Here is a 26,626-nt window from a genome sequence, read left to right as displayed (position 1 = left end):
TTATGTACCCTTTGTTGGCCATAACGAAGGCCAAATGTTTTCTGTAACTCTTCACAAGCTTTTCACACACTGTTGCTTGTATTTTGGCCCATTCCTCCATGCAGATCTCCTCTAGAGCAGTGATGTTTTGGGGCTGTCGTTGGACAACACGGACTTTCAACTCCCTCCACAGATTTTCTAAGGGGTTGAGATCTGGAGACTGGCTAGGCCACTCCAGGACCTTGAAATGCTTCTTACTAAGCCACTCCTTTGTTGCCCTGGCTGTGTTTGGGATCATTGTCATGCTGAAAGACCCAGCCACGTCTCATCTTCAATACCCTTGCTGATGGAAGGAGATTTTCACTCAAAATCTCTCGATACATGGCCCCATTCATTTTTTCCTTTACACAGATCAGTCGTCCTGGTCCCTTTGCAGAAAAACAGCCCCAAAGCATGATTTTTCCACCCCCATGCTTCACAGTGGGTATGGTGTTCTTCGGATGCAATTCAGTATTCTTTCTCCTCCAAACACGAGAACCTGTGTTTCTACCAAAAAGTTCTATTTTGGTTTCATCTGACCATAACACATTCTCCCAGTCCTCTTCTGGATCATCCAAATGCTCTCCAGCGAACCGCAGACGGGCCTCGACGTGTACTTTCTTCAGCAGGGGGACATGTCTGGCAGTGCAGGATTTGAGTCCCTGGCAGCACATTGTGTTACTGATAGTAGCCTTTGTTACTGTGGTCCCAGCTCTCTGTAGGTCATTCACTAGGTCCCCCAATGTGGTTCTGGTATTTTTGCTCTCCGTTCTTATCATTTTGACGCCACGTGGTGAGATCTTGCATGGAGCCCCAGATTGAGGGAGATTATCGGTGGTCTTGTATGTCTTCCATTTTCTAATAATTGCTGCCACAGTTGATTTCTTTACACCAAGCGTTTTACCTATTGCAGATTCAGTCTTCCCAGCCTGGTGCAGGTCTACAATTTTGTCTCTGGGTGTCCTTCGACAGCTCTTTGGTCTTGGCCATAGTGGCGTTTGGAGTGTGACTGACTGAGGTTGTGGAAAGGTGTCTTTTATACCAATAATGAGTTAATACAGGTAACGAGTGGAGCCTCGTTAGAAGAAGTTAGACCTCTTTGACAGCCAAAAATCTTGTTTGTAAGTGACCAAATACTTATTTTTCACTCTAATTTGGAAATCTTTAAAAATCAAACAATGCGATTTTCAGGTTTTTTTTCCACTTTCTGTCTTTTATGGTTGAGGTTTACCCATGTTGACAATTAAAGGCCTCTCTAATCTTTTTTCAAATTGGAGAACTTGCACAATTGGTGGTTGACTAAATACTTATTTGCCCCACTGTATTACCATTTCGATATTTTGTCACACCCCTAGGTTGAACAGTATTGACATGTTTGTGTTTCTAGAGTCATTCTCTGGAAGCCTAGCAGCGTAACCATGTGACGTCACCGCCCTACGACGTCAACAACAATGGCGACCTACTAGTTAAACAAATTTTTCAAATTGTATAAAAACGAAAATATCAAATTATAACTTAAAATAACGTTTATCTTTTAAGAACTACAAATCTTTCTATCCGTGGATCATTTTAAATCCTTGTTTGTGTCAATGCTAACATGAGCTGGTATGTCCGCAATAAAATAGTTTAATTTTTTCCCTTTGCTTTCAGCCATGTAACAATTTCTAACAACAAACAGTGGTCTCAATTCAACAAATTTGCAACGTGTCAATAGTTTGTTTCCTTGTAAACACTATTTGGCGTGGCACATCCAAACGATACACTTTCTGTATTATTCCTAAGATTTATACTTTTTTTAAAAGCGATACACGCCGAATAGATTGCTTGAAATTCTTTTTCATAGTGGTTACAACTTCACGGATATCTTGTTAGATTCATCGATCATCAACAGCTTGAATGAATGAAAATGGTCTTACCTTCATAATCATAATCGGATAATAAAGGGGCGCAAGGCTTATACTGCATGTTTACTGGGTTCCTTGTCATAAGGTTTTTCTTTATGCCTTGTCACTACAGCCTCAACACTTGCGCCACTATGCGCATGGGTTGGCTATGTGACATCATATTTCAAGGCTCTTTCATCTTTATTTGCAGAGTGACATAGTAGATTTGCTCGAGTGTCACAACAAAGGCTTAAACTGCACACCACAAATGATTCCAAAACATCATTTTACAACATAAAAATGAATAAACCCCACACTTAGCACCTCGCAGATGTAGAGAGCTTTTCTCTCAAATATGATATATTGTTTCATCATTGTGGACTGCTTAGGCTCAATTACGTTATTTTTTGACTATAGATGACCCGCAGCCACTAAAAGTAACACCAATCGATCGGGTTCGATCACGTCATTTTCAAAGTATCGGAATCGGCAAAAAAATATCGGACATGCCTTTTTTTAATATATATACGTATATATATATATATATATATATATATATATATATATATTTTTTTTTTTTTTTAAATTAAATCGTTTTGTAATTGTATTTAACGTTACAGACATAATATGTTACATTCATCCAGAGTCTTTAGTTTAGGCTTAAGATAGGATTATCAAATTTATCCCGATAAGTAATTAATTTTTTAAAAAATGTATCACGTTAAAATATTTAATGCAATTAATGCATGCGCTGCGTGACCCACTCACACATTGTCGCGCACAATCTGTTATGGTGCCGTTTTACCTATATAGAGAGCTAAAAGGCAGCGTACAATGAGTAGAGTGAATTTTGGCAGCTTTAGGAGCCTTTTTTTAATTGGCTAAAGCCTTACAATCCCTCTCCCTACGATTAGAAATATCGTGGGAAGCAATGTGGGGAAGCAAGGTAGCAATTGATCTTTTTCGTAACACCCTATGTTATTTCCCAACGCAGAGAAGATATATCAATTGGTAGCACTACGTACAGTCATGGTTGCTAAAGGCGTGTTACATCCACCCATCATGCATTTAGTCACAATATACAAAGTCAAAAGTCTTTCTATCCGTGGATCCCTCTCACAGAAAGAATGTTAATAATGTAAATGCCATCTTGAGGATTTATTATCATAATAAACAAATACAGTACTTATGTACTGTATGTTGAATGTATATATTCGTCCGAGTTTTATTCATTTTTTTCTTAATGCATTGCCAAAATGTATATGATCGGGAAAAATTATCGGAATGATTGGAATTGAATCGGGAGCAAAAAAAAAAGCAATCGGATCGGGAAATATCGGGATCGGCAGATACTCAAACTAAAACGATCAGGATCGGATCGGGGACAAAAAAACATGACCGGAACAACCCTACCAGTTATAATTAACACCAGTCAAAAAATGCACAGTGGAAAATGAAACAACTAGTTGTTTTTGTGAGGAATTGATCAATAACAAATATTATGAATAGTTGTCTGATAATGACTTTTTAAATCATATCCCTATACTGTTCAACTCCAAGTATCCGATACCGATACATGGGGTTGTGGACTTAATATTTTATGGCTAATTGTATTGTGATGCCCCACTGGATGTTTAAATAATGATCATGCTCACATAACAAATCCCAAGCATCTTAGTTTGGAGACACCTAATGGCCAATAAGCATAACTGCTGTGCTAAGTTGTGACCAGCCGTTGTACAAAGGGTACATTCTACATTCGCTTTGAAGGAAACATGCATATTAGCCCAAAACCGATAATGAAAAACCGATATCTATATTATTCGATATCATTTTAAAATGCTTTTATCGGCCCATATATCGGACGTCTCTAGTAATAACAATAAAATGGAGAATAAGCTGAATAGGTGTCTGTTAATGTAACAATAGAATGTCTGCCACCATGTTGGGCGGCTACTTCCTGGAAATACTGGATTTTCATTCACGTTTTTTTCCGCTATTACACATCAGAAAAATGAAACTGTGTTCTAGGAGCTGGAATGGACATGATGAAGTTGTTTTCTTTCCTTATAAGGATGTTTCAAAAAGAGCAAAACAAGCAAAAACTGAAATTGGATGGAGGATTACTGTACAGTCTAGGCATGTGCCGGTATGAGATTCTGACAGTATGCATATTCTGAAGTCTATGCGGTTTGAGATTTGTTTTTCAAATGTAAAGTGCGTTATAAATTTTTTTTATTATTATTATTATTATTATTATGATTACCTAAAGCCAAAATATCACTGTATGACGGTGTTGCAATTACAACTCGAAAATTTGTTATCTGGGTTTTAAAAATAAAAATAGGATTTTTATTTTTCAAAACATTGGAACATAAGTATAATGTTAACTTTAAAACAATAATAATAATAATAATAACTGAAATATTCTAAATTCAATTAAAATAAATGCAGTCCTTTAGGGGAGCCCAAACCCGCAGCCACAGCTCAATATTATTACCATTAAAACAAAAATAATTGAATTATATTCCATAAAAAGCATGTGTGTATGACTCGTATAATGTTTACATTCTACTGTTTCTCAACACAGACAGTTGCCAGAGAGAAAAAAAAAACACGTTTTACCACCGCTAGACACACAAAACACGCTGGAGTTAACTGACAGTGTTTACTAACCTTTAATTTTGTATAAATGCTAAATCATATTGGAGGTATTGCCTCCTCGGCAGCCACCCTCCGCAAACATATTTTAGATGTTGGTTGGCCCTCCTCCTCTAAGCCGCGGCCGTCTGTAACTTTTCTGTAGCCGAAGTATTCCCATACCAGCGATTTCGTTTCCTTCAATTAGGGAAAAAAAGTTCAGAAGTTTCAACTTATCCAGCCATCGTGTAGCACAGCTGACTCACTGACACTGAGCAACAACAGGTGGGGGATGGTTGAGCCTTGCAGCTGCAAGCGAGGGATTTCTCAAGGCATTTTTGGGACATAAAAAAAAGCTAATATGTTAAAGACGGTATGATAGAATTTTTTTGCGGTTTTGAAACCTTGACATTTTCATACCTCTAAACCGGTTATCGGCACATGTCTACTGTACACAATGAATGTCTAAATTCGAAACTTTACTCTTTCACACAGTGGTGGTGTGTTATTCCTACACGAGCACGACAGGCACGTCCACCAGCTCCACGGCCACCGTTGGTGCCACAGGAACTGCCACAAAGTCCCCGCGGCCGCCCAGTCCGTCATCCAGCGTGGTGGTGCTGCCCAGCGGGAGCACCGTCTACGTGAAAAGTCGGCGTAATGACAAAAGATCAACAGAAGTCTCCGTAGTCACGCGTAAATTCATATATTTTCCCCCACCAGGCGTGAGCTGCTCCGACGAAGACGAAAAGCCACGCAAGAGACGGCGCACCAACTCGTCCGGCTCGTCCCCGGTGCTGCTGAAGGAGGTGGCCAAAGTGTCGCCGCCCGTTGCCAAGCACATGGCAGCGACGCCAGTGGTGAGCGGCAGCCCTAAGATGAGCAACATCATGCAGAGCATCGCCAACTCCCTGCCGCCGCACCTGTCGCCCGTGAAGATCACCTTTACCAAGCCCACCATCCAGACCACTAGTGCCGCCACGCAAAAGGTGGTGCCCGCTTACTCGTCTACTACGACACGTCTACAACCGCAATGCGTTCTGCTCAACAGGTGATCATCGTGACCACGTCGCCCAGCTCCAATTTTGTTCCCAACATCCTGTCCAAGTCCCACAGCAACGCCGCCGTGTCCAAGCTGGCCTCCAGCGCCATCCTGACCACACCCGCCCAGAAGCAGACAGTTGTCTTCCCGGCGACCGGTTCTGGTCCCACAGCCGTCACTGCCGTAGTGTCCTCCACGCCCTCGGGTGTCATGTCGACCGCGTCCACGTGTAAGCGTAGTTGTCCAGCTCCTTCCCGGCAACAGAGTCGAACACGACAAAACGTATCACTATTGTTTTCTGCCTCAGGCGCCGCCTCGGCGGGAGTGAAAGTGGCCTCGGCCAGGCTGCCCTCCCCGAAAACTCTGGTGGGCTCGACTACGCAGATACTAAGCCAGTTCCCCAAGCAACAATCGCCTAAACAGCTGCAGGCGACAGTCGCCGGGGCTTCTGGCGCAGCCCAGGCACAGAGCGCTGCAGCTTCCGCCACCTTGCCAGGCACCAAGCCCACCATTCAGATCAAGCAAGAGTCTGGTAATGAAAATGTTCTTTATAAGTCAAGTAAATTAGAATAACATAAGCTACAAGGAATTCATTTCACTGTTTTAACTTGTCCAAGGAACATTAAAAAAAACATTGAAATCTGAAATGAAATGTAAAATACAATAAAAATTCTACAAGAAACTCAACTTTACAGCGCCAACCAATCAAAATTTCCATTCCTATATTGTGCCTTCTTTCTACACAGTCTTTAATTCACTTCAAGACTGTTCAATTTGAAAATTTTCAGCATCATAAGGTTAGTTTTGATAGAGAAATTACTAGACAACGCCTAGTATACTATAAGTGGTTACCATGTGAAAGACAGTTGTTCAAATGATCAAAGTATGCAATTCGTGAATATCCTAAACCTCCAATAATGAAGAAGAATATTTTTAAAAACAAACTACAGGACCACTCTGAGAAAGCAAAGCTCTACCTAAGCAGCCAAATTCAAAACATTGATATACTTCTGACAGCTTTGACCTCATTGCCCCAAAATGTAATATATATACTAGTCACTAGTATATATCCTGCAAGTTAGTCGGTTTTTTTCTTTTATCCTAAGATATATGCATGTACAGTGCTGGCCAAAAGTATCGTCACCCCTGCAATTCAGTCAGATAATGCTAAATTTCTCCCAGAAAATGATTCCAATTACAAATGCTTTGGTAATAATATCTACATTTATTTTGCTTGCAATGAAAAAACACAAAAGACAATGGGGGGGAAAAAATCATTATCATTTTACACAAAACTTACAACGTTGGCCAAAAGTATTGGCACCCCTGCAATTCAGTCAGATAATGCTCAATTACTCCCACAAAATGATTCCAATTACAAATGTTTTTGTAGTAATATCTACATTTATTTAGCTTGCAATGAAAAAACACAAAAGACAATGGGAAAAAAAAAAATCATTATCTTTTTACACAAAACTCAAAAAATCGGCCGGACAAAAGTATTAGCACTTGCTTCTCTAATTAGTGTAATTAACAGCACCTGTGACTTACCTGTGGCACAATTCAATTCAATTCAATTTTATTTGTATAGCCCTCAATCACAACAGAAGTCTCAAAGGGCTTTACAGAGGCAATATGATACACAATTAGAAATGAAGCAACAAAGATGAATAGATGCAGTTCAAGTCCTGGGTATCCCCTATCCTTAAGACCCTCCATGCCGGCAAGGAAAAACTCCAAAAACTCCAGAGTCAATTGGGAGAAAAATGAGAAACCTTGGGGAGTACCACAGTCAGGAGAGATCCACTCCCAGGACGGATAGACAGGAACCCCAGAACGGCTAATGGGAATTAGCAAGCGAAATTATAGTCCGTAAAAATACAGTGGAGTGAAGGTGCAAGAAGAAGTCCCTCTAGTCAGATGAGACGGGGGTAGCAGCGAGGACGTCTATCCAGCCAGGGGTCCGGACAGTCAGGAGGCTGCAGCTGAAAAATAGCCCCTCCCCAGAGGGGAGGGGGGAAAGGGGACACCGGGTGACTAGTGATGAAGAGACTAGACAACTAGATATTAACATTGGAAAATAGAAACAAAGTAAGACAAGTGGTAGGTAGAGTAAGAAAAGGAGATAGAACTCAGCGGCTGTACTGCCCCCAGCATTATAGCTTCTAGTGCAGCTTAGACTAAACTGTGAGTCTACTCCGACTTCAACTAGCCTAACCATAAGCTTTGTCGAATAGGAACGTTTTTAATCTAATCTTAAATGTGCAGACTGTCTCGGCTTCTTTAATACTAGCTGGAAGCTGATTCCATAAAACAGGGCTTGGTGGCTAAAGGCTCTAGCTCCGACAGTACTTTTATGAACCCTGGGAACTACCAGTAGACCTGCATTCTGAGATCGGAGTGTTCTGTTGGGGCGGTATGGAACCAGAGCATCGGTGAGATAAGGTGGCCCCAACCCATTAATGGTCTTAAATGTAAGAAGAAGTATTTTAAATTTAATTCTAAACTCGACTGGAAGCCAGTGAAGTGCCTGGAGCACAGGGGTGATGTGCTCTCTTCTATTGGTTCCTGTTAAAAGTCTTGCTGCTGCGTTTTGGACTAGCTGAAGACCTTTTAGAGAGCTTTTAGGACAAGCTGCAAGTAGGGAGTTACAGTAATCCAATCTCGATGTAACGAACGCGTGAATTAATTTTTCTGCATCGCTTTTAGATAAAATATTTCTAATTTTGGCGATGTTGCGCAGGTGAAAGAAAGCCGTTCTACAGGTTTGTTTAATGTGTGCTTTAAACGATAAGTCAGGGTCAAATAAAACTCCTAGGTTTTTAACTGTGGTGCTGGAGGCTACACTTACATTGTCCAGAGTGACTATCTGGGCAGCTAAAGAGTCTCTAACACTTTTCGGGCCTATTATAAGGACTTCTGTCTTTTCAGGGTTAAGCAGAAGATAGATAGTGCTCATCCAGGTATTTATATCTCGGACGCAGGCGCTTAGTTTTTCTACTTGCCTGACCTGCTCAGGTTTAATTGATAAATACAGTTGTGTGTCGTCAGCGTAACAATGAAAGTTAATGCTATGTTTTCTGATGATATTACCTAGAGGAAGCATATACAGCGTAAACAAGATGGGCTCGAGGACAGATCCTTGCGGCACACCATAACTAACTCTAGAGTACGATGATGATTGTTGGTTTACATTGACAAACTGGTACCTATTAGATAAATATGATTTAAACCAGCAGAGGGCTGCTCCTCTAATGCCTATGTCACATTCTAATCTCTGCAATAAGATATTATGGTCGATTGTGTCAAAGGCTGCGCTCAGGTCCAACAGAACCAGGATCGAGACTAATCCAACGTCAGCGGCAAGTAACAAGTCATTAGTTACTTTTAACAAGTCATTAGTTACTTTAACTAATGCGGTTTCAGTGCTATGATGAGCTCGACATAACATAACAGGTGGTGGCAATAACTAAATCACACTTGTAGCCAGTTAAAATAAATTAAATTTGACTCAACCTCTGTCGTGTGTCCTTGTGGGTACCACATTGAGCATGGAGAAAAGAAAGAAGAGCAAAGAACTGTCTGAGGACTTGAGAAGCAAAATTGTGAGGAAGCATGGGCAATCTCAAGGCTTCAAGTCCATCTCAAAATACCTGAATGTTCCTGTGTCTGCCGTGTGCAGTGTTATCAATAAGTGTAAAGCCCACGGCACTGTGGCTAACCTCCCTAGATGTGGACGGAAAAGAAAAATTGACGAGAGAGTTCAAAGAAAGATTGTGCGGATGGTGGATAAAGAACCTCGACTAACATCCAAATAAGTTCAAGCTGTCCTGCAGTCCCAGGGTACAACAGTGTCAACCCATACTATTCGTCAGCGTCTAAATGAAAAGGGACTCTATGGTAGGATACCCAGGAAGACCCCACTTCTGACCCAGACACATAAAAAAGCCAGGCTAGAGTTTGCCAAAACTTACCTTTTTTATGGGCTTTTTTTACAGAAAAGGCATCAACATAAGGTTTACTGGGGGAAAAAATGAGGTCTTCAAAGAATAGAACACGGCCCCCACAGTCCAACATGGCGGAGGTTTCCTGATGTTTTGGGGTTGCTTTTCTGCCTCTGGCACTGGACTGCTTGACCGTGTGCATGGCATTATGAAGTCTGAAGACTACCAACAAATTTTGGAGCATAATGTAGGGCCCTGTGTGAGAAAGCTGGGTCTCCCTCAGATGTCATGGGTCTTCCAGCAGCACAATGACCCAAAACATACTTCAAAAAGTTCTAGAAAATGGTTTGAGAGAAAGCACTGTAGACTTCTAAAGTGGCCAGCATTGAGTCCAGACCTGAATCTCATAGAACACCTGTGGAAAGATCTGAAAATGACAGTTTGGAAAAGGCAACCTTCAAATCTTAGAGACCTGGAGCAGTTGGCCAAAGAAGAATGGTTTAAAATTCCAGCAGAGCATTGTAAGAATCCAATTGATGGGTACCGAAAGCGGTTGTTCGCAGTTTTTTTGTCTAAAGGCTATGCTACCAAGTCTTAGGCTGAGGTTGCCAATACTTTTGTCCTGCCCATTTTTTGGAGTTTAGTGTAAAATGATAATGATTTAATTTTTTTCTTTCATTCTCTTTTGAGTTTTTTCATTGCAAGAAAAAATAAATGAATATATTACTACCAAAGTATTTGTAATTGCAATCATTTTCTGGGAGAAGTTGAGCATTATCAGACAGAATCGCAGGGGTGCCAATACGTTTTGCCAGCACTGTATATATGTACAAATGATTGTTTTCTTTTATATACTGTATACAGTGTATCACAAAAGTGGGTACACACCTCGCATTTCTGCAGATATTAAAGTATAACTTTTCATGGGACAACACTGACAACATGACACTTTGACACAATGAAAAATAGTCTGTAGGCAGCTTATATGATAGTTAATTTATTTTCCCCTCAAAATAACTCAAAGCCATTAAAATCTAAACCCCTGGCAACAAAAGTGAGTACACCCCTTAGAAACTACATACACCCCTAAATGTCCAAATTGAGTATTGCTTGTCATTTTCCTTCCAAAATGTCATGTGACTCGTTACAGGAGTGCTGTCAGCGTTGCTGCAGAGATTGAAGAGGTAGGGAGACAGCCTGTTAGTGCTCAGACCATACGCCACACTCTACATCAAATTGGTGTGCATGGCTGTCACCCCAGGAGGCAGCCTCTTATGAAGACTGTACACAAGAAAACCTGCGAACAGTTTGGTGAAGACATGTCAACAAAGCACATGGATTACTGGAACCATGTCCTATGGTCTGATGAGACGGGCGGGCCATGCACACCAATTTGATGTAGAGTGCGGCGTATGGTCTCAGCACTAACAGGCTGACACCCCCCCTCACCTCTTCAATCTCTGCAGCAATGCTGACAGCACTCCTGTAACGAGTCATATGACATTTAGGAAGGAAAATGACAAGCAGTACTCAATTTGGACATTTAGGGATGTACGTAGTTTCTAAGGGGTGTACTCACTTTTGTTGCCAGGGGTTAGATATTAATGGCTATATTTTGAGGGGACGATAAATTAACTCTACAGTATTATATAAGCTGCAAACAGACTACTTTCCATTGTGTCAAAGTGTCATTTTGTCAGTGTTGTCTCATGAAAAGATATATATAAATATCTGCAGAAATGCGAGGGGTGTACTCACTTTTGTGATACACTGTAAATTGCATTTATATCATAATTATTACATTTGCAGTGCTTAAAAAGCATTTATTAAAATATACATATAAGGTTTTCTTTTTTTTTTATACTTTGGGGAAAAAGGGCACAATTTATCTTATATGTATTTCTTTCCAATGCTGTTAAATCTGAATAAATACATTGAACACACACAAAAAATTATGTAAATAAGCTCTGCTTCTACTTCACAGATTTTTTATTTTCGCAGAGGAGGTCCCCATTAACCGTGAAAAATGAGGGGTCGCTGTACTCTCAGTTGCCTGGTTAAAAAAGTTTCATCTACCCTGACTAGAGGCAGCAATTGTTGGGAAATACTAAATAAAATAAATATTTTAATTGTTTTTCTAGTTTAAGACATATCAGAAAAATTAGATAGTGTTCAATTTATAGAACAACGTAGTTAGCTGGGATAGGCTCCAGCACCTCCGCAACCCCCGTGAGGAAAAAGCGGCATGGAAAATGAATGAATAAATGTTCTTTCTGCTGAGGTGTAGATAATCAAGGTGTTTTCTGTCCCTTAAACCCGCTTGTGTGTGTGCATGCAGGTGTGAAGATCATCACCCAGCAGGTCCAGCCCAGCAAAATCCTGCCCAAGCCATCCTCAGTGGCTCTGTCCAGCAGTAGCTCCTCCCCCATCATGGTGGTCAGCAGCAATGGAGCCATTATGACCACTAAACTGGTCACTCAAGCCACAGGTTTGTTCATAATTGTCTTTTCTATATAGTATATAGTTTTGTTCACACTGCCAACTTAAAATTGAAAGATATATCAATTAGATTTACAATTACAGTTGTTATTTTCATTGGTATAATTTGTTTCCTGGTAGAATTTGTTAGACATTTGCAATAAGCAGTCAAAATACTGACTCAACACGTTTTCCCCCATTTTTAGCTGCATGTAGATGAGAGATTCCTCCCAGTTTAAATTAATTGGACATTCGTTAGTGGCAGTCAATGTGATGTCCACATATGTAGCCTGTATTGGATGATTTGGCAAGGAAGGACCCATTTTGGACGGTGGTTTACTCAAGGTGGCTCTTCTTCGTTGTGCTCTCAGCCACCCAGGCCACATACACGCGTCCCACTGTCACTCCCAACCTTGGTGCCCGGATCTCGGCGTCAGCCGGCGGCGCCACTTACGTCAAGACAACCAGCGGCAGCATCATCACTGTTGTGCCCAAGTCGTTGGCCACGCTGGGTGGGAAGATCATCAGCAGCAACATTGTGTCTGGTAAGCGTGCTCTTCAGTGCTGAATATAATCGCCGTCTAACTTTGTATTCCTTCCATAGGTACCACCACCAAGATCACCACCATCCCCATGTCGTCCAAACCCAACGTGATCGTGGTCCAGAAAACAAGCGGCAAAGGGGCCACCATCCAAGGGCTGCCCGGCAAGAACGTGGTCACCACACTTTTGAATGCGGGGGTCAGTCAAACGCTATAGAAAAAAACTACTATTGGTAGCAATGAATCATCTCAATGAGCGTTGTCCGTTGGCGTCAGGGCGAGAAGAGCCTGCAGGCCGTCCAAGGAAGCAAACCGGCTATAATCACCACTACCAGGCCTATCACCAAGATGATCGTCACACAGCCCAAAGGCCTAAGCGCCAGCTCGCCGTCCGCCGCAACGAAAATCATCCCCACCAAGATCGTCTACGGCCAGCAGGGCAAGACGCAGGTCAGACTCTGCTGACATTCATGGGTCACAAGTCAGGATCATATAGAAATGAACAGTCATTGTAATAAACTGTGATTTCTCTCTTAGGTGCTCATCAAGCCCAAGCCGGTTTTCCAGACTGCCGTAGTGAGCGAACAGACCCGGCAGCTGGTCACCGAGACGCTGCAGCAGGCCATCCGCTCGGCTGACCCCGTTACCGCTCAAGAGGGATCCGCTAAAGATGATAGCAGTGGAGTGGAGACCGGCGGCTCGACAGCGGAAGCATCGCACGGTAACATGAAGTTGTACAATTGGTATTGGGCGGGTCTTTCTAGAATTGCTGGACATTTTGCCTTTAAGATTCTTGAAAAAATAAGCCTTCACTTCCCTCTTTTCTGCAACATATTCATCAATAACTGGTAATAAGTTAGATTTTGGAGATCTCTGGAGTAGAAGCTAACTGTTTAGCTAGCCGTTACCGCAAACGAAAAGGAAAAAAACTAATTTAAAATAAGCCAAGAAAACAAACAAACAAAATGAATGATTCGCTGTACAGTTGTACGATATTGACTTTTTAACCGATATCCCGATTTTGTCCAACACCAAAAATCTGATACCGATATCAAACCGATATCAATATATGCGGTCGTGGAAGTAACATGTTATGACTAATTGTATTGTGATATCCCACTGGATACTTTAATAATGATGAATGTAAAACCTTCCAGGTTTTACAAATAAACATTGTGTGAAAAATAAGAGAACAATTTCAACTAAAGTTATGGAAAAAGCCTATATTGCACCATTCAATTTTGTAATTCATTCATTTTCAATCATTTATTGTTCATTTAATTTTTGCACCATGAATGCAAATGGTCTGCCCATATAAAAAATCCCAAGCATCTTAGTTTGGAGCCCTCCAATGGTAAATAAGCACAACTGCTGTGCTAAGCCGTGACCAGTCCTTGTACAAAGGCAGAAGGCTTCTACATTCACTTTGAAGGCAACATGCATGTTAGCCAATAACTGATAATGGAAAAACCAATGTCAATATTATAGGATTTAATTTCAAAATGGTTTTATCGATAATATCGGACAACTATAATTCACTGCGTTACTGAAAGGAGTATGGTAACAGGGTTCATTGCACAAATAATAATATTTGATATTTTATGCTTATTAACACGAGACAATGAAATAATATTCTAAAAATTATGTTTAAAATTTATTTTAACTGTTTTGTTAGAGATTCAATTTGTTCATTGTGAGGCGGGGGGCATCTCTGGGCAAGTAAATTGACTCTGCATGTTTTACAATTTTGTACAGTATATGGATTATTTAGAATGAAAAGTAGAGTTGTCCACAATGACTTTTTAACCGATATCCTGATGTTGTTAAATTAAAAAAATCCGATACCGATATGTACGGTTGTGGACTTATTATTGCTGATTGTACTGTGATGCCTCACTGGATGCTTTAATAATGGTGAACATAACAACTTCAATGTTTTCCAAATAATAAAAACATTCTGTGAAAAGGGAACAACTTCAACTGAAGTTATGGGAAAAAAATAATGTCCCATAGAAATAAAATTAATTGAATTGAGTCAAAATGTCCATAATGAAATAAAAAGAATAATTGACAATAAATCACGTTTACACTAGTTACCCCAAATAGCCACGATGGGGCGACCAAAGCATTACAAATAAAGACAGGCAATCATAAGACGTGCCAATGCAATGACAATTCCCCAGATGCGTTTTGCTGGGCTTTTACACAGATTTTTAATTAGAATTATTTGTTTTATTACTTTTCTTAGCGACTATTTCTTTTTGGTGATGCCGTAGTTATATTTGATTAGTTTAAAATGAATTGTTTTCCGTTTATTGGTCATTATGTTTGTGCACCATGAGTGACTAGGCTCTTTCCCCTCAGTTAACAAATCCCAATCATCGGAACCATTTAAGCGCAGTCGATTTTACTAAGGTTGACGATATTATCGGATAACTCTAATGAAAAGAGGGGGATGTAAAATGTCCCACAATTCTGGTTCTCGCCGCACTAGTTCACCGCGGTCTTCCGCTCACCTGCAGACGCGCAGTCCGTGCTACACGTGCTGTCCACCAGAGAACATGATTGGACTGAGCAGGAAGTGTCCGTGGAGTCTGCCCCGACGGTCATCTACCAAGAAGTGACCGCCGGGGAATCGCAGTCGGCCGCGTCCACCATCAAAGCTCTGCTGGAGCTGCAGCAGACGTCGGGTAAGGCTCTCGTGACAGGGAATCGAAACGGCACGCTCCCCCCACTCTCTGCAAAATTGTTTATGTGCATGTGAAGCGAAGGAAAAGGGCGAGTCCAAACCCAGGCAACACCCCCACATTGACCTGAGCCAAATGGCCGTTCCCATCCAGCTAACGCAGGAGAAGAGGAGTGCCCCCGAGGCACCCGTGACACCGGTCCAGGAGGCCGACGCCCCGACGGCAGGTACGACATACCGGGTCGCCGAATCATGACGTCGTGTGTCTTGCTAAATGTTTCCCTCGCAGCGAAAGAGAGCCCGCCGACCGAGGATGACGTGGCCTCCAAAAGCGTTGAGCAGGTCGCCGCGGCAACCAAGCCAGTCAGTGCCCCACCTGTAACTACGGCGACACATGTCAGCCTCAAGGTAAGGAGAACACTTGCGATTGAATTCCCTGTAAAAGACATATTAGAATGGTATATACGGTTGTACCTCGACATACGATCGCTTCGACACACGATCTTTTTGACATCCGACGTAAAATTTGACTCGCCATTTGTTTCTACATCCGACGACATGCTCGAAATACGACGACATGACAGCACCGCACACGAACGCACAGCGGATTTTCTTGTGTGAGAAATAAACTCAGGTTTCAAAAAGATTGGTACAGGTGGTGAAAGTGAAACAAGCAAAAAGGTGACGCTTACCTTCTAAATAAAGATGTAAGTTATAGAGAAATATGAGCGTGGGGTGCGCATCTGTTCGCCAGACTTGATGAGTAGAGGTGACAATTATTATTGTGGTAACATCGCCAGCTTCGTCAGGTTTTCATCATTTATTTCACAACTTATCCAACAGAAAAGTTGACAGTGTTCTCAAGAAAACATTGAAAGTGAAACTCTTAACCTGCATTGCTTCCTCTCTCTGACATGTCAGCCGCACGGTGCGTTCAGGTCCAGCAAAAAACGTCCGCCACACTAGAACCCGATTCTTTACATTAATACAGGAATTATTATTATATTATTATTCCGATATTTATTTATAATTTATTTGTTTTGCTATGTGTAACTGCCATTTGTAATCGTTCCAGCAGTATTTATTAAGGATTTAGTGTAGGTTTTTGGGCTGTGGAACGGATTAATGGAATTATGATGTATTCCAATGGGAAAATCCTGCTCGACATACGACCATTTCGACTTACAAACAAGGTCCTGGAACGAATTAACTTCGTACGTAGAGGTACCACTGTACTAGTATGTGTATTTAAATATTTCTTAATAATAGTAAGAATGAAGACATCAATTTAAATGAACTTTTTGTATTACAGTGCCCTCCATAATTATTGGCACCCCTGAAAAAGAAGTGTTTTTTAGCTTCTGATATTTTTTTATTCAAATAATATGGGACCTTAATGGAAAAAAAGAGAAAATTTCATTGGGGGAAAAATCCCACATAAAGAAAAATTATTGGACATCAAATAATGTGTGTCACAATTATTAGCACCCCTGGTGTTAATACTTTGTACAACCCAACAAAGTGTTTGTTGCCAAAAAGCTCAATCTTGGTCTCACACAAAAATACACACGGTCCCAGTGTGCTTTGGTCAGATGAAACCAAGATTGAGCTTTTTGGCAACAAACACTCTTAAGTGGGTCTGGCGTGCCACGAAAGATGCGCATGCTGAAAAGCACCTCATACCCACTGTGAAGTATGGGGGTGGGTCAGTGATGCTGTGGGGCTGTTTCGCTTCCAAAGGCCCTGGGAACCTTGTTAGGGTGCATGGCATCATGAATGCTTTGAAATACCAGAACATTTTAAATCAAAATCTGTTGCTGTCTGCCCGAAAGCTGAAGATAGGTCGTCACTGAGTCTTTCAGCAAGACATTGACCCTAAACATATGGCCAAATCTACACAGAAATGGTTCACCAGACACAAAATCAAGCTCCTCCCATGGCCATCTCAGTCCCCAGACCTTGTTTTGTTGGCAAAAGGGGGTTGTACAAAGTATTATCACCAGGGGTGCTAATAATTGTGACACACATTATTTGATGTCAAATATTTTTTTCTTTATGTGGGATTTTTTCCCCGCTGAATGAATGCACTTGTATTGAAGGTTGGATTTTTCTCTTTTTTTCCATTAAGGTGCCATAATATTTGAATTAAAAAATATATATATTAGAAGCTAAAAAACACATCTTTTTCAGGGGTGCCAATAATTATGGAGAACACTGTATGCTGTGGGAATTTTATTTCTTGATATATTTTGTTTTATAAATCTCTTGTGACCTCGCAATGCTTAATTCTTTGTCTGCCATTGGCAGCAATAGAGGTCCAATCTATTTAAATGTGGAGGAGCCCCTCCAAGTTAAAATAGATTGGACGTCTATTGCCATCAATTGGTCTTTTCAACAGCTGTTTTCCCTTTTTTACTAACTATCACAAGCCTTTGATAGTATACAGTAATCTCTCGCTACTTCGCTCTTCAAACTTTGACCCCTCAGTCCATTGCGGAATTTTCTCCATCAAAAAAAAAAAAAAAAAAAAATACAAATGAGCTGTCCCGAGCTGATTGCGTAGTTTCACTCTCCCTCCTTCTCCCTGCTCTTTGTCCATCAGGCAATTCACTGGAGTTGCTTATTAAAGTTAACGATGATTGACAGACGTTTAATCTTTGATCTTGCCACAGATGCCTGGAATCCGAATCTCCAAAGCGCCACATGCGTCAATCATCGTTTAACTTGATTAACTTGTCTCCAGTTGCTGTGGAGACAAGCATTTTTCTACTTTATTCTGGTTTATATATAATTTGATGGGACAGTAACGTGTTTAAAGCTTAAATTATTGAGAATTTAAAGTGCGTAGAAACCATTTGTAAGTACATATGGCGGAAAACACTCAGGTGACTTGAAGTTTCGCTCTGAGACCCCCAATTTGGCCAAATTTCAAAATTGTCCGATATGCATGTGTGATACATCATTGGAAAGCTTAAAATCTCAGTTTTCTGGGGGAAGAAAAATTTTGAACAGGAGGGCATTTTTTTAGGAAAAAAAACAGCAAAACCCTATCTGGAGGTGAAAGCAGAATTACAGACACCATGACTCTAACGAGATATTATCGCGTACTTGTTTCGATTCAAAAACTCCATGTAGCATGTATCACCTAGTGTCAAGACCAGGGGTCGCGTTAACCGAATATTTTCCGTCGTTGACCGATTTTTTAAAACGGTGACGGAAAAAACTGAAGTCCATCCGTCATTTTGACAGGTTGCAATTCACACCCCAGACCACAGGGTGGCGAGTGAGCATATTAATTAGCTATTGTCTCTCTTGATGCGTGACGTCGTTGGCCTTACTCTGAAAAATGTCAAGGCAACTGATTGTCCGAAGTTTCTTCAAAAAGCCCCAAAACGACGATGGTGTTGATAAAAGAGGTGAAAAAACAGGGACTGCACAAGCGGGCACGCAATTCAAGTCCATGCGCACCAGGAGGAAGGTGTGAAACTACGTTCAGGCCACAGCAGGTGAAGTGTTAATTTCATTGTTCCATAATGTAGCCTACCTACTGGGGCCACAGTCAGCTGTTTTTGTCACTGCAGAGAAAAAGTTACTTATTCATCTGCTTGATGTGTGATGGCACGGTGTGGATTCTCTGTTAAGCTTGTTCGGACAGAATATTAATTTAAAATGAATGAAAGCTAAATACTATTGAATATGTTGAAGCGGTATGCAATGTTAAGAGTCTTGTTAGCTCGAATTGCTGTGTCCAGCCGCTGTAGCTCTGCTGCTCTCTGTGAACTCTCTATTCAAGCTGGAACGCGCGCAGCTCTTAAGTGCCTCCGTCACGTGACTGTGTCGTAGACGCCAACGCGCTCGGCCAAATGGACACACAAGTACGGAAGGTGAATTATGCCAAACAAAGGGTCACCACAGTGTCATTATCATCATTTTAAAAATTTAAGTGACGGGTAAAAATAGCATATGACCGGATTTTTATGACCCTGTCAGTCAAAATGACAGACAACGAAAAAGTCTAGCGCAACCTCTGGTCAAGACACACCTGTGAATGGCCACAGCAGGATTCTTTTGGGGTTTTATGGGTGAAACACGGTAATATAACAAGGGTCGCGATGGAGAAATCGCAGACATCAAGGAGTGGTCGAGATTTTCTTTTTCATATATATACCCTTTTAAATGTTTTTTTTGTTGTTTTTTTTTTCAATTTTTCTTTGTTTGGGTCATTTATTTATCATCTAACATATCGGAAAAAATACGACAGTAACAAAAAAAATACAATTAAGCAATAGTTATGAGGTAGATATCCCTGACTTTTTTACAGACGCCATTTTTTTTTCATTTTGATATAATTTGTTTAAAAGTAAAATATGTGGGTGTATAATTTTTTAATGTCATTTTTTTTTTTCAAACGAAATATCAGACATCAGTTAATTATTCTAAGCTTAAAACGACAGACATTTTGAATAATTAATATAAATAATTACCTTCGTTTTATGGCTGGGTTGAAACAAAAGTGGTTGCGCGACATCTGTAAACAGGGGGTTTCAGGGTAAAACGGATAAATTAAAAATAGTTCGGGGGCTTCATGTGCCATGAATCTGCTATGGCAGCATATAGACATATTGTTCTATCAAACACAACAGTTGTTTTGTCTTAAAATACAGCAGTTTCTTTTAAAGAGGAGTGTAAGAGCAGAAACTGCTTTTTCAGTCTTGTCTGTGTTTTCCGCCATATACATGTATATGTACATAAAAGTTTTTATTTTATTATACTTTGGGAGAAAAAAAGTAAAAAAAAAACATGTCTTATATGTATCTCTTTCCAATGTTAAATCTGAATAAATAGACTGAACACACACCCAGCCAAATTTTTTTTGTTGTTGTTTTTTTTTTGTGGTACTTCGCGGTTTTTCACTTATCACGGCGGGTTCTGGTCCCCATGAACCGCGAAATACGAGGGATCACTGTATTCCCTAATTATTAAAGAATTTGTTGCAAAAAACAACTTTTTTATTTTATTTTTTTTTTTTTATTGCGTTTCAGCCTCCTGACAGTAAAAGTGAGTCAGTGCTGGAGGTTAGCGAGTTGGAAGGCGATACTCTGGACCCCCAGACGGGATTGTTCTACCGTGCTGCCAGCCAGACGGAAGCCCCCAAGCCAGCCGCCCCACAACCACCTAGCCAAGCAGAGAACTCCCCTCAAGCTCCCCCTCCTCCTCAACTGCAGAGTAAACCTCAACTCAGCCAGCCTCCCACCTCCTCTTCATCATCCTCCTCTCTGACGTCGTCGCCGGTCAAAAAGCTCCCCAAACTGCGAGAGCAGAGTCAAACCAAGCCGGCGGGCGCTGTTGCCACCTCGCCCGTCACGCCACAGCTGCCCAAACTGCAGCAGGCGCCCACTTCGCACCACAGACCGCTGCACGCGCCCATGTCGCACCCGCCACCGCTGCAGGCGCACCACCCGGTTGGCACCGAAAAGGCCGTGACAGCGCAGGTCAGTCATTTAAAGGGACAAACAACACTGATTATTAGGGGTGTGACAAAATATCGAAATGGTGATATACAGTGGTATGAAAAAAATTTCTGAAGCTTTTGAAATTTCTCACATTTCTGCATAAAATCACCATCAAATGTGATCCGATCTTTGTCAAAACCACACAGATGTAAAAACAGTGTCTGCTTTATCTAAAACCACCCAAACATTTATAGGTTTTCATATTTTAATGAGGATAGCATGCAAACAATAACAGAAGGGGGAAAAATAAGTAAGTGAATCCTTTGCCTAAGGAGACTTAACTCATTCACTCCCAGCCATTTTCACCGGTGCAACCCCCTTCGCTCCCGGCCGTTTTACTGGATTTTGACTGATCATGCAAGGCCCACAGAAATTCTGTTGTATTGCTATATAAACATGGAACCCACCAAAAGAAAGATTAGACTCTCTTCTTTCAGCAGGAAAAAAGTTAGTTCATATCTTTTTCCATTCTTTAGAAATCAGCATTAGAAAATAGCTTAGTTTGAGCAATTTTCCAATTTCTGATGAAAAAACAGAGAAATTGAGCTTTTTGTAAACGCATACATTTCAAACATAACTTTGACTTTAACACAGCTATTTTTTGCTTTAGTTAGATTCCAAACATCTGAATAATGTTTTCCTTTTACAAAATAACTTAAACAACAAGGCAAATAGAGCTTTTAATAGCAAAGTAACAATTTATTTACACATAACTAACTGATGATGCTGCTGTCGCTGCCTGTCTCATGAAGATGGATTTTTTTTTTAGTCTTTCTTTTGTGGTTGAGTTCGCCTGGGGAACTTGTGTTCCTAGGGGGGAACTGGTTTGGCCGTGCGCGTTTCCGTGCGGGACACTGGAGGGTGCGGGGGACGCGAGCGGCAGAGCACGGTGGCGCGGGCTCTGCTCGGCAAGCAGCACGGACTCAACGGCATTGTCCGCTGCACTGGTGGTCCCGGTCGTTCTGCTCGGTCGTCCAGCGCCTGTCATCCTCCCGGTTGTTCTGCTCGGTCGCCCGCCGCCTGGCATCCTGGACATCCATTCAGTCGTCTTCCGCCGGCGCCCCGGCCATTTGTTCCATTGAATCGGGTTGGGGATCTTATCAAATGCGCTACTGCCCTCCAGTGGCTAGTTTTATTGCTTTAAAATTGATTTTCAGCATTGTGTTTTGGAGCTAGGTTGAATCACAACCTAGAGATGTCTCTTGCGAAAAAAAAAAAAGTAAAAGACGTATAAATACGTCTTTGGGACATTGAAACAATTAAAAATATAACGTATTTATACGTTTTTGGGAGCAAATGAGTTAAAGAGCAATTGAAACCAAATTTTACCAAACAATTTAAGTCAGGTGCCCAATCACTGATGAGTGGTTTAAAGCTGCCCTGCCTACTATAAAAATCACACCTGGTAAGAATTGTCCTGATGAGAAGCATTGTCTGATGTGCATCATGCCTCGGTCAAAAGAGCTCTCTGAAGACCTGCGATCAAGGATTGTTGATTTGTATAAAGCTGGGAAAGGATACAAAACCATCTCTAAAAGTCTGGATGTTTATCAGTCGACAGTCAGAGAAGTTGTCTACAAATGGAGAGAGTTTGGCACTGTTGCCTCTCTCCCACGGAGTGGCCGTCCACTAAAGATGACGCCAAGAGTTGAGCGCAGAATACTCAGGTAAAAAAAGAATCCTAGAGTGTCTGCTAAAGACTTATAGAAATCACTGGAACAGTCCAATATTTCTGTACACATATCAACTATATGTAAAACTATGGCCAAGAATGGTGTTCATGAGAGGACTCCACGGAGGAAGCCACTGCTGTCTAAAAAAAAAAAAAAACATTGTTGCCCGTTTAATGTTCGCCAATAGGTACTTGGACTGATGAAACCAAAGTTGAATTGTTTGGGAGTAACACACAACGTCATGTGTGGAGGAAAAATTGGAATAGCTCACCAACATCAACACCTCATCCCTACCGTGAAGAATGGTGGAGGGAGCATCATGATTTGGGGCTGTTTTGCTACCTCAGGGCCTGGATAACTTGCAATCATTAATGGAAGAATGAATTCAAAAGGATGTTTTGCAGGAAATCCCGAGGCTATCTGTCAGACAATTGAAGCTAAAAAGATCTCAATATAAATCATGATTTGATTGCAATAATTGAGTCAGCGTGTTCGTTATTATTGTGTTTGAACGCAGCAGCCAATCATCACGCAGAGCGCCACCGTCACGAAGATCACCTTCGGCAGCACCCACCACCAGCAGCAGCACCAGCAGGCGGCCGCCCACGCCCCGTCCGTACTGAGCGCTGACGGCGAGCTCACGGACGAATCGGTCACGGGGCCGGCGGGCGAAGAGGCCTCCGTGTCCGACATCCTCAAAATCTCCATGATGGAAGCCCAAATCGATCCTAGCACCGAGCCGGTAGTGGTGGTGGACTCGTCCACCGAACGGCCCCCCTTGGAGGCCAAGGCGCAGCATTTTGGCAAAGAGCGTCTGGAGGTCATCGAGGTACGCGTATAGATATTTTCTAGGGAAGATGTTTTACCACTAAATCAACCGGTTAATTTCTGAGATGTTTTATTGTGCCAAGGTGATCCCTCAGTACTCGATCGTGCCGGACTCGAGCCGCTCCAACGTGGTGGTGGAGCCCAGCGGCTTCCTGGAAATCACCAACTATACCAGCCAGACGCTGGAGGACGATGACGACGGCACCGCCGAGCACGACGTGGACAGCGGCAATGACGCCGGCCCCCCGACGCCTTAAGACCGGACGGACCCCCGGCACAAACCGGACTTTTTGACCCACAGACTTTTCATAGGAGCGACAATGGATCAAAATAGAAGGAATAGATGTACTGTATGTTTGTTTTTGTAAAATACCACAAAGTCATCTTTTAGTGTTGCAACTTTTCCTTTTATACAAACTTCTCCACAGGATTGCTGTAATTTCCCAAATAAAGCAGCTGAATACAAATGATTTGAGTTACTTGAAGGTATTTTATGGGTTTTCCCATTTTCGACTGATGACTCGGCTTGTCCGCATTCAATTTTTTAAAATGTTCAATTTGTTCAAGTGAGTTTAAAATTGAATTTCTATTTACATCCCCAAAAAAATGAATTAAAAAATTGTATTTTTAGCACGACTCACTTCCCAAATCTCTTCAGTCAAAGGTAATTTTTTGAAGAAACCCATCTACATGGTGTTTTTTTGCTGGAGCATGATGTGTATCAAGTCTGAGTCAATTGTCTGGTATATACAGTGCCTTGCAAAAGTATTCGGCCCCCTTGAACCTTGCAACCTTTCGCCACATTTCAGGCTTCAAACATAAAGATATAAAATTTTAATTTTTTGTCAAGAATCAATAACAAGTGGGACACAATCGTGAAGTGGAACAAAATTTATTGGAGAATTTAAACTTTTTTAACAAATAAAAAACTGAAAAGTGGGGCGTGCAATATTATTCGGCCCCCTTGCGTTAATACTTTGTTGCGCCACCTTTTGCTCCAATTACAGCTGCAAGTCGCTTGGGGTATGTTTCTATCAGTTTTGCACATCGAGAGACTGACATTCTTGCCCATTCTTCCTTGCAAAACAGCTCCAGCTCAGTGAGGTGGATGGAGAGCGTTTGTGAACAGCAGTCTTCAGCTCTTTCCACAGATTCTCGATTGGATTCAGGTCTGGACTTTGACTTGGCCGTTCTAACACCTGGATACGTTTATTTTTGAACCATTCCATTGTAGATTTGGCTTTATGTTTTGGATCATTGTCCTGTTGGAAGATAAATCTCCGTCCCAGTCTCAGGTCTTGTGCAGATACCAACAGGTTTTCTTCCAGAATGTTCCTGTATTTGGCTGCATCCATCTTCCCGTCAATTTTACCCATCTTCCCTGTCCCTGCTGAAAAAAAGCAGGCCCAAACCATGATGCTGCCACCACCATGTTTGACAGTGGGGATGGTGTGTTCAGGGTGATGAGCTGTGTTGCTTTTACGCCAAACATATCGTTTTGCATTGTGGCCAAAAAGTTCAATTTTGGTTTCATCTGACCAGAGCATCTTCTTCCACATGTTTGGTGTGTCTCCCAGGTGGCTTGTGGCAAACTTTAAACGAGACTTTTTATGGATATCTTTGAGAAATGGCTTTCTTCTTGCCACTCTTCCATAAAGGCCAGATTTGTGCAGTGCACGACTGATTGTTGTCCTATGGACAGACTCTCCCACCTCAGCTGTAGATCTCTGCAGTTCATCCAGAGTGATCATGGGCCTCTTGGCTGCATCTCTGATCAGTTTTCTCCTTGTTTGAGAAGAAAGTTTGGAAGGACGGCCGGGTCTTGGTAGATTTGCAGTGGTCTGATGCTCCTTCCATTTCAATATGATGACTTGCACAGTGCTCCTTGAGATGTTTAAAACTTGGGAAATCTTTTTGTATCCAAATCCGGCTTTAAACTTCTCCACAACAGTATCTCGGACCTGGCTGGTGTGTTCCTTGGTTTTCATAATGCTCTCTGCACTTTAAACAGAACCCTGATACTATCACAGAGCAGGTGCATTTATACGGAGACTTGATTACACACAGGTGGATTCTATTTATCATCATCGGTCATTTAGGACAACATTGGATCATTCAGAGATCCTCACTGAACTTCTGGAGTGAGTTTGCTGCACTGAAAGTAAAGGGGCCGAATAATATTGCACGCCCCACTTTTCAGTTTTTTATTTGTTAAAAAAGTTTAAATTATCCAATAAATGTTGTTCCACTTCACGATTGTGTCCCACTTGTTGTTGATTATTGACAAAAAAATTAAATTTCATATCTTTATGTTTGAAGCCTGAAATGTGGCGAAAGGTTGCAAGATTCAAGGGGGCCGAATACTTTTGCAAGGCACTGTATTAGAGATAGGACATAGAGGTTTGATATTTAATAAATCTTGATTAATCATCATATCAGCCCCAAAAAGTTATATTGTTATTTTAATGGATTTCAGTTGATGAATCCTATGATGTACAGTACTCTGAAAATGAACCGTTTTTAAATGTGAAATAGTAAAAATAAATAAATAAAAATAGCTGGGCAATAGCTTAAAACATCTTGTTTTTGGAACAATCCAACATTTACAGTGGGGCAAATAAGTATTTAGTCAACCACCAATGGTCCAAGTTATCCTACTTGAAAAGATTAGAGATGGCTTGTAATTGTCAACATGGGTAAACCTCAACCATGAGACAGAATGTGGAAAAAAACCCAAAATCACATCGTTTGATTTTTAAAGAATTTATTTCCAAATTAGAGTGGAGAATAAGTATTTGGTCACCTACAAACAAGCAAGATTTCTGGCTGTCAAAGAGGTCTAACTTCTTCGAGGTCTAATGAGGCTCCACTCGTTACCTGCATTAATGGCACCTGTTTTAACTCATTATCGGTATAAAAGACACCTGTCCACATTCTCAGTCAGTCACACTCCAAACTCCACGATGGCCACGACCAAAGAGCTGTTGAAGGACACCAGAGATAAAATTGTAAACCTGCACCAGGCTGGGAAGACTACAATAGGTAAAACGCTTGGTGTAAAGAAATCAACTGTGGAAGCAATTATTAGAAAATGGAAGACATACAAGACCACTGATAATCTCCCTCGATCTGGGGCTCCATGCAAGATCTCACCCCGTGGCGTCAAAATAATAACAAGAACGGTGAGCAAAAATCCCAGAACCACACGGGGGGACCTAGTGAATGACCTACAGAGAGCTGGGACCACAGTAACAAAGGCTACTATCAGTAACACAATGCGCCGCCAGGGACTCAAATCCTACACTGCCAGACGTGTCCCCCTGCTGAAGAAAGTACACGTCCAGGCCCGTCTGACTGGGCAAGTCCGTGTTGCCCAACG

General features: G+C 41.4%; 2 protein-coding genes across 2 annotated transcripts in view; one reads left to right on the top strand and one right to left on the bottom strand.

Moving 5' to 3' along the window:
- Nucleotides 1-2,048, bottom strand: part of arhgef12b (Rho guanine nucleotide exchange factor (GEF) 12b) — a 72,459-nt gene extending 70,411 nt beyond the window's left edge. Inside the window, exon 1 of the mRNA XM_057820486.1 lies at nucleotides 1,935-2,048. The gene's annotated coding sequence lies outside the window, so the exon portion shown is untranslated. The remainder of the gene's footprint in view (nucleotides 1-1,934) is intronic.
- Nucleotides 2,049-2,053: 5 nt separating this feature from the next.
- emsy (EMSY transcriptional repressor, BRCA2 interacting) lies at nucleotides 2,054-23,504 on the top strand. Its single transcript, XM_057821573.1, has 16 exons — nucleotides 2,054-2,063; nucleotides 5,037-5,192; nucleotides 5,265-5,530; nucleotides 5,593-5,812; nucleotides 5,891-6,115; nucleotides 11,866-12,015; nucleotides 12,377-12,550; nucleotides 12,610-12,746; nucleotides 12,824-12,997; nucleotides 13,085-13,268; nucleotides 15,070-15,237; nucleotides 15,314-15,460; nucleotides 15,523-15,641; nucleotides 20,276-20,725; nucleotides 22,937-23,248; nucleotides 23,331-23,504. The coding sequence occupies exons 1-16, from the start codon at nucleotides 2,054-2,056 to the stop codon at nucleotides 23,502-23,504; spliced, it is 3,066 nt and encodes a 1,021-aa protein (XP_057677556.1).
- Nucleotides 23,505-26,626: the final 3,122 nt, after the last annotated feature.

The sequence above is a fragment of the Corythoichthys intestinalis genome, chromosome 18, assembly GCF_030265065.1.
Source record: "Corythoichthys intestinalis isolate RoL2023-P3 chromosome 18, ASM3026506v1, whole genome shotgun sequence".
Classification (NCBI taxonomy): domain Eukaryota; kingdom Metazoa; phylum Chordata; class Actinopteri; order Syngnathiformes; family Syngnathidae; genus Corythoichthys; species Corythoichthys intestinalis.
The sequence above is the reverse complement of the archived record's forward strand: the minus strand, read 5'-3'. Positions and strand labels throughout refer to the sequence as shown.

What these genes read in the sequence shown, in the direction of transcription:
- emsy (XM_057821573.1), top strand. An exon ending in CTAGTGCCGCCACGCAAAAG is followed by an intron (nt 5,531 to 5,592) that starts GTGGTGCCCGCT and finishes TCTGCTCAACAG; the next exon opens with GTGATCATCGTGACCACGTC. An exon ending in GACAGCGGAAGCATCGCACG is followed by an intron (nt 13,269 to 15,069) that starts GTAACATGAAGT and finishes GCTCACCTGCAG; the next exon opens with ACGCGCAGTCCGTGCTACAC.